The sequence below is a fragment of the Entelurus aequoreus genome, linkage group LG03 (genome assembly GCF_033978785.1).
Source record: "Entelurus aequoreus isolate RoL-2023_Sb linkage group LG03, RoL_Eaeq_v1.1, whole genome shotgun sequence".
NCBI lineage: Eukaryota > Metazoa > Chordata > Actinopteri > Syngnathiformes > Syngnathidae > Entelurus > Entelurus aequoreus.
In genome coordinates, this window is record NC_084733.1 from 71,901,027 (window position 1) to 71,909,530 (window position 8,504).

Here is an 8,504-nt window from a genome sequence, read left to right on the forward strand (position 1 = left end):
CCCGGTCAGCTGTTTTTAGACACGTCACACCAGGAAGCTACGACAGCTCGGACAAAGGCTGAAGTGTTAGACGGAAGAAAATCTCTCTTACACAAAAAATTGGTCTCAATACAAGAATTTTGAACATATTTATTTGAGCAGACAAAATGAACGCACTCGATTTACTCGGAGGACGGTACGGACACTGTCGATTTTTGAGAAAATTAAAGGATTTAAAGTGCACCTTACAGCCCGAAAAATACGGTATGTAGATCCCAAATACACAAAAACAGGTACCAATAGGTAAGAAAAGTTGGTTTTGCAAGAGAGGTCCACTTTTAATCAAATTGAGCATTATAATCGTTGTAAAGGCAGAATTATTGACACAGTCTTCTACAGCCGACGTGCACGTGACACTATTACAATTCCAATGTCAGGTATGTCTTGGACTCACCCAGCAGTGTGAAAGAACGACGGTGGCAGTCCCCAGCCAGCAGGTAGCTGCAGTCGCCGGGAAACTCGTACAAAACCCCGTCAAAGGTATGAATGTGGTGCCTTCCAAACAGACTACATCTCCCGGTCATACTTGCCACGCAAGCTGCACAGGTACACAACACAAGTCATTTGAATAGTAGCGGAGATGCATTATTCTTTGGTATGACACTCACCTGTCAGGTGCATCAGAAGCCAAATTCCTCTCAAGCTGCTTGCACAGAACTGTAACACAAATATAAACATATTTGTAAACTAGTAAAAACAAGTTTCATTGTCATTATCCCCTTAAATAAGGCCTACACTGGCACTGTACCTCCATGGCTCCAAAGTCTGCTAATTCACAAAACTTTCTCCAAAAACGTTTACACAGTCCAAAAATACATCACATTGTGAAAAAATTAAGGGTCCGTGCCATAACTGAAACAACCGCTCTATGTTCTTGTTTTATAGCAAATAGCAAAAAGTCCTTCCCACCCTTCTGCGTATTACTGGCTAAACATGCCTCCCCTCCAAATCACTGGATGTCATGAAGGTCACAATATCTGTCCACAAGTCAGTGCCTTGCAGACCGACAGCCTCACACCGCCTCAGTGAGACAATACCAGGATATGCCCGCTGATCGCCCGGCTGAGTGATTAGTCTTCTCGTACGAGCCTTCGCCAGCGCCAAGCCAAACAATTTTACTGGAAAAAACACACGCAGAAGATAACTCACGCAAAGTACAGGGATTTTGGTAATGCCACATGCTTGTGCCAAAACTGCAGGCAAACAATGGGAGCAAGTTCTTGGGAAAAGATGCAAAACTCACCTATCAGCTGGGGAAAACCCACATAGTGTTGGAAGATACAGAACAACATTTCCTGGTACAGTAGATCTTGATTTTGATGCATACTCCAGAACAGAATAGATTACACCTAAACAACATACATTGATATTGTAAGGTTGCTAGTTACACAACTTTCAATTTCAATTATTCCTTATAGCACACATAAGTAGCTAAATGGATTCAAATAATCTTATTAATCTTATCTGCAATTAAAAATGCAATGAATAACAAAAAATAACATTTGTTGATGTGAATCTTTTTTAATTGGAAGCTAATATTCATTCTGCCTCATCTGCAATGGATTTTTCCAAATCAGTGGTTCTCAACATGTTCTCAGTGAAGTACATCCTATGGAATACCAAAGATTACCAAGCATTGTGAGTTGGAAAAGAAAGACACAGTGCTGCAACATCACCATTTTATGTACAACAGTCTCAAACAGCACTCATCTGTATAGTCTTGTTTGAAACTTTCGGAAATAAAATACACCGAAAATAATTAAGTTGGAAACAAATAAATAATTTACAAATAAATACTTAATTGTTATTAAATAATTTCCAATACATTTAAAGTACATTTCTCTTAGATGATCACAGATATGTATTATTAAATGCAAATATTTAGTTTTAATATTATATCGCATTTGACTGTCAGTTACAATAAACCTACTATAAAATGTCTATAAAATATGGAAGTAGAATTGTCTCTCATCAACTTATATATATCAATATGATATTAATACATATGCCACATTTATTTGTGCATCTGGTTTGTGGTAGGAATGTCTCATCGACACAAAAGCAAAAAAGCGATCCACATATGCAAATTCAATACTAATACAAATACAAAATCATGCATATTTATATTCAAATCTCAAAAATATATTTACAAATACACATTTATTTATACACATTCTTTATTTATTTGTATGTCACATTTTTATATTTATAAATTTTATTTGTACATATTTTCAAATCTCAAAAATATATTTACAAATACGCGTTTATTTATACAAATTATTTATTTATTTGTATATCACATTTGTATTTGTATTTGTATATTTATTAATATATGCATATGTATTAATATCATATTGATATACATAAGTTGATGTGAGACAATTCTACTTCCATAATTAAAGGTCTATATTATTTGTCCTGTCCAGCAACTCAGGCAAATCATATTGTTGATGTAGATGGCCATATTTGCTGTACAGATTCACTTTACAAAAGAGAAATGTGGGCTACTTCTCTTGTTGCCTTATTTGTATCTGACTTTATTAAAGGGATTTATATTATTGTTATACCGGAGCAGGAGGGGATAGAAAGAAAAAGAAAAAGGAAGACAGAGGGGGAAATTGCTGGGACAAGAGGGGTATAAGACAGAGAGACAAGAACAACAACAATAACAACCACAACAACAACAACAACAGAACAGCATAAGCAAATACGACATGTACAAATATGATACGTATAACAACCTACACCGCCTTTCAGGAAACATTCGGTAAATAAGCTTGCATGGCCAAAATAAATTGGGTGATTAATCTGCGTTAATATATGATTCATGCAATACTTTTTTAGGCCACAAGCTGTTCAGTATCATGGCTAATGATTGGCTCAGCCTCAGATAGCAGTACTATATTATTAAAGTAGAGGAATTTATTGAAGTTGTCAAAGTTATTTTTGCACTTTCAGACCAACGTATCCATCAGTATTCCTCTGCGTCTCCATTTGAAGGGTTCCAGACAAGTGGAAGTCCCGTATTCTGGGGAGACAAGCTCCCCATTGGAATTCATGCCCTCCTGCATCTGAGCATGCATATGAATCCAAAGAGTTGTGCATTAAATACAATTTTTCACGTGAGTGCAATCTATATTTTTTGTATTTTGTCATTTAATATACTTGTTTCACACTACAAATGATCAAATGCGGGTTTTACAAGGGTCACGTTTTTTTGGTGGGAAATTGAAAGTGCCCCCAGCATGCCTTGCGGCACTTGCTTTTCATCATTTTCACATCAAAAACATAACCTAAAAAATCTCACATTAGGTCCCTGAATTTTTTGTAGTGTGAAACATGTTAATAAATGACAAAATACAAAATATATAGCGTTATTTAGTGTTACGATTGTACTCACATGGGTACATTTACATTTTCGCATTTCTTGGATTTATACCTTTGCACAGATGCAGGGGGTGCATGAATTCCAATGGAGCGCCTGGTAACGCCAGAATGCCTGGTAACCAATCAGGTGTTATCTTTGACAGATAACATAATTTCACGAAGCACTGACACACAGGTACATAAAATAATTAAATAAATCCTTAATTCATGAATTAATTAATAAAATCATTAAATAAATAATTAAATAATAAAATGCACTTTTATATTAAATAAATGAATTACATTTCTTAACACATTTACATGTTTAATTCCAATTATGACACATTTAAAGGGGAACTGCACTTTTTTGAGGAATTTATGAGAGACAAGAACACGATTTTAAAGATGATAAAAATGCTTGAAAGATGCGGCTAATGGGAGTCACCGTTGTAGGCGTCAAAGCCTCTAAAACAACTTCAAAGCCCTCCATCAACATTTTATATACACACTGCAAGTCTATATATAATGTAGTAACAGACACGTTCATAACAATATGTAATATGTACGATATTTACTGTATTTTGATCATTTTAATCATTTTTGGGACGGATTTCTTCAGCGCATTGATTTCGGTTTCTATGGCAACGCATGTCTGACTTCTGGCAACATGTGTGTTCCTACTTCTGGATTCAAACACGAGTGTGTTTTCTAATCATGGCAGACTTGGTAACAGACAAAGATGACTATTTTTGGACAAATGAGGATTTACAACCTTATATTTTTGAAGCTGAATATACTGCTGCTTAGAGAAGCGAGCACGAAGGAAGAGTGAGACGTTGGAGCAGACGGAAGCCAGGAGAGGGGGATGAAAGTGATTTTGACGTTATAGATATGGAACTTGGAGACAAGCTATTTCGACATAAATGGAGTGCTTACCCAAAATCACCAGGAAACGTCCCCGGCCAGCTGGACCAGACGAATAACTGTCCATCGAGTGAGTCACTTTAATATCGATCATGATACACGCAGCACGTCATGCGTGTTATTACAACTACATACATACACTGTCTGGCTAGCTCAGCTGTGTACAAACAAAACATGAAATGTAGGCTAATACATTACAGATACTATAATATGATTGTTCATGTTTTTTAGTCAGTACAAATTGGTGTTGTATCGCTTTTACAGCTAATATCGAAGCACCCCGATGTGTTACTACGCTAGCAAAAGAGTTCCTCAGTGTTCCCTCTTACAATAACAATGTCGCTACAGCTTGGTTATTATACAGGTTACGGAACGCAACTGAAGTATTGCTGACGGTTTTTGAATGCATTTTTAAAGTGATTTAGTGGTATAATTGATTGTGGTCATTAGCTGAATTGCTAGCCACCTAGAATAAGCCGACTTTTATATGTTAGAAGGCGGAAAAAAAACAAAAAAACTTTTGTCTGCTTGTCTCTCATAATGATTGTGAACGATGGGCAAACTTCCACTGCCCTTTTTTTTAAATTTTACCTGTCATTTACAATCCTTACGTTAAACAAGAGCACATATGTTTTTCTTTTTTTATGCATTCTAATTTCTAATATATGGAAAGTACTAGGTGCCTAACAACGAAGGTAATGGGAGTAATCGATTGTACTCCTAAAGCCCTCTAAAAAGCCTCCAAAAACTGCAAACAATACCCCATTTACATGTTGTGTGACCTGACCAAGTATTAGCGATACTTTTATTTTAAGCGCCAACACAGAGGAACTACTTTTGGTGTCGGAATGACAGAGCAGCTCAGTATGTCAATAGCTGCATAAGATAGTTTCCCCTCTTAGTTGCTAAAAGTTGATTCTAGATTATAATTAATTCCTCTCACCTGGATAGTAGGAGGTTGTGGACATAACCCGAGAAGATGGCCAACTTTGACATTCAAAAAGACGCTTGTTTGTGCACACTTTTTTTTTAACCAGCGGGATTACAATTAATTCGTTATCTGAACGTGAAGCTAAACATCCCATCAGTCGGCATCCCAGTGAAAGCAGACGTTGTACAGTAAGTGATTATTTTGTTATGTTCATAGTTTGTATTTATTGCTCAGCACTTAGCAATACTCAATGGCAGGGGTGTCAAACGTACGGCCCGCGAACAGGTTTTATCCGGCCGCAGGATGAGTTCGCCAAAATTTTTGAAAGAAAGAAACTGCTGTTCTAAATGTGTCCACTTCATGTCACAATAGAATTCTTTGTATCTTTGTAGATGATGCTACATATGTAAAAAATAAATAATAATTACATGATGTTAGTGCACCAGTAGAGGAAAAAGAGCAAACTACATAAATAACATCCTGTAATTTGATTTTGCTAATATTTTTTTATCTTGATAGATTGAAAATTAACACCAATGATGAACATTATCACATAACTTATTCGGAAAGTATAAATAACGACAAATAATGATAGAATACCATTAACCGCAACATGTAAATGTAAAAAAACAACAACACAACAATATTATGATTTGTACATTTTCAGAATGTGTTTGTTCTCTTTTTAAACAAAGAAAACAATCTGAAGTTGTCTTTATTTTTGTTTTTGTTATGTTCTGTTAGTTTTGGACTCTTTTAGTTCCTGTTTTTGGGCATCCTTGTTTGTTTTAGTTACCATGGCGACTTATGATTTTCACCTGCCTCTGGTGTTCGGGACGCGCACCTGTTTCCAATCTAGAGACATTATTTGCCCTTATGTGGGCTCTGTACCGAGGATGTCGTTGTGGCTTGTGCAGCCCTTTGAGACACTTGTGATTTAGGGCTATATAAATAAACATTGATTGATTGATTGATTTAAGCCTGCCTTTGCCAGTCAGTCGTCCTGGCGTCATTAGTTGTTTGTCTCATGCTTGGACTACCTAAGTCGTGTTTATTTCATGCCACAGTTTCATAAGTTCTCTATGTCCATAGTCAATCCTAAGTATTTACTTTAACTCCAAGAGCGATCAGCGTGTTGTGCTTTCGCCTTGTTTTCCGTTTTTGTGCCTTTTTGAGTTTTGAGAATTAAATCATGTTTTTACCTGCACGCTTTGTCCGGAATAGTCCGTTTGCATCCTGGGAGAAGAAATCTCGCAGCAAGCTGCAACCAAACCGTGACCATTTTTACGTTATCGTGCCGTGATTTTACCAGTCCGGCCCACTTGGGAGTAGATTATTCTCCATGTGGCCCCCCCGATCTAAAATGAGTTTGACCCACCTGCTCTATGGTGCAATCGTATGTGCGCAATATGTCTGATTTATTGCTCATTTTTTGGTGTTTCATTGCATTTTCGTTTCGTAGCGGTGTGTAGAAAAGGCAACTGGTTTCATTAGCTGTGCTCTCTTTTAATGTCTTTAATGTCCTGGTACCACAGCGCCTCCAAAACCCTCAAATCTAGACTTCAAACATCCCAGAACAAGCTAGTCAGATTACTTCTAGACCTCCACCCTAGATCACACCTCACTCCTACCCACTTCTCCAAGGGACAGAGTAAAACAACTTGCACTGAGCCTAGTCTATAAAATCCGCTACACCTCCCTGATACCGAAGTACATGTCAAACCACTTCCTTAACGTAAATGACCGCCATAACCACAACACCAGGGGGAGCTCCACTAACCACGTTAAACCCAGATTCCGATCTAACAAAGGTCTTAACTCATTCTCCTTCTATGCCACATCAATATGGAATGCACTCCCAACAGGTGTAAAAGAAAGGGCATCTCTATCCTCCTTCAAAATCGCACTAAAACAACACCTCCAGGCAACTTCAACCCTTAACTAACACCCTCCCCCTTCCACATCCCACCTCCCCGTATTGTAAATAATCAAATGTAGATACTTATTCTCATGCTTTCTGATCTCTCTCTCTATGTCCACTACTTGCTGTACATATCCTACCAAGTCAGTCCTACACTGTTTCAATGTCCATTTCTCTGACGATGCAATTGTTGATGACTGAAGTGTTGAAACCAACCAAACCTACCCCCCCCCCCTCCACATCCCACACCCCGGATTGTAAATAATGTGAATAATTCAATGTATATACTCTGATGATTATCTTGTGTGATGACTGTATTATGATGAATGATAGTATATATCTGTATCATGAATCAATTTAAGTGGACCCCGACTTAAACAAGTTGAAAAACTTATTCGGGTGTTACCATTTAGTGGTCAATTGTACGGAATATGTACTGTACTGTGCAATCTACTAATAAAAGCTTCAATCAATCAATCAATCAAAGTCCTTTGATATTTCCCTCTTGTTTTCACGTGTTTAACTTTATTTTTTTGGAGTTTTTGAATAATTTCTTATCCTAAATACACAGGGAGGGAAAACCGTTCTATTTACAAGTAGGGCAAAAACTGACCATAAAGCAGGGGTGTCCAAAGTGCGGCCCGGGGGCCATTTGCGGCCCGCAGCTAATTGTTTACCGGCCCGCCACACATTCTGGAAATACTATTGTAAAAATAAAAAAGAACATTAAAAAAAGTGGAATGAGGTGAAATCTAACGCGAAAAAGTTGCAATGTTGACACAAAAGCTGCCATGCAGGCTGTTTTTTTCTTTTGTCTTTCTTTATTTTTCTTTTTTTTGCCATTGCTCAAAAAAAAAAAAAATAATGACAAAAAAATCCATGTTATAATGAATTATTTTCAGGGCTCCAATTACTTCAAATATTTCACTTTAAAATGTTTTATGTGGTAAATATTGCATATATTGTGTAGTAGCCATATAAAAACATCAAAGTTTTCTTTGACAAAAGCGCATAAAACAAACAAAATAATTGTTCCAGCATAAAATCGACAGATATATCTGAAGTTGATCTCGTAACTTAAGTGTTGAAAGTAAAAGAAAAACCTAATAAAAATGTATCACTTTATGAGTGGGGCACCTTTTGGATCCCAAATATATTTAGTGATTTTTTATTTATCTTTTCACTGTCATTACTCAAAAATATGAAATAATTAAAATCAATGGTGTCCTGCATTATTGATCTTTTAGGGCTCTAATTACCAAATACTGCATATTTCAGTTTTACTATAAAAAAAACTAAGTTGTTTTTGACAGAAAAGCCATG

General features: G+C 36.6%; 1 protein-coding gene across 2 annotated transcripts in view; it reads right to left on the minus strand.

Moving 5' to 3' along the window:
* vwf (von Willebrand factor) overlaps positions 1–8,504 on the minus strand; it is a 108,993-nt gene that overhangs the window by 99,620 nt on the left and 869 nt on the right. The window contains exons 2-5 of one of the 2 annotated variants that reach the window (XM_062042597.1): positions 1,283–1,388; positions 788–1,157; positions 648–696; positions 434–577 (exon numbers count right to left, since the gene is read on the minus strand). In XM_062042597.1, coding sequence (XP_061898581.1) covers positions 434–577; positions 648–696; positions 788–793 — 199 coding nt within the window. In that variant the 5' untranslated portion in view covers positions 794–1,157; positions 1,283–1,388. Of the gene's footprint in view, positions 1–433; positions 578–647; positions 697–787; positions 1,389–8,504 lie in introns of both variants that reach the window. The other variant, XM_062042598.1, reaches the window with a different exon arrangement.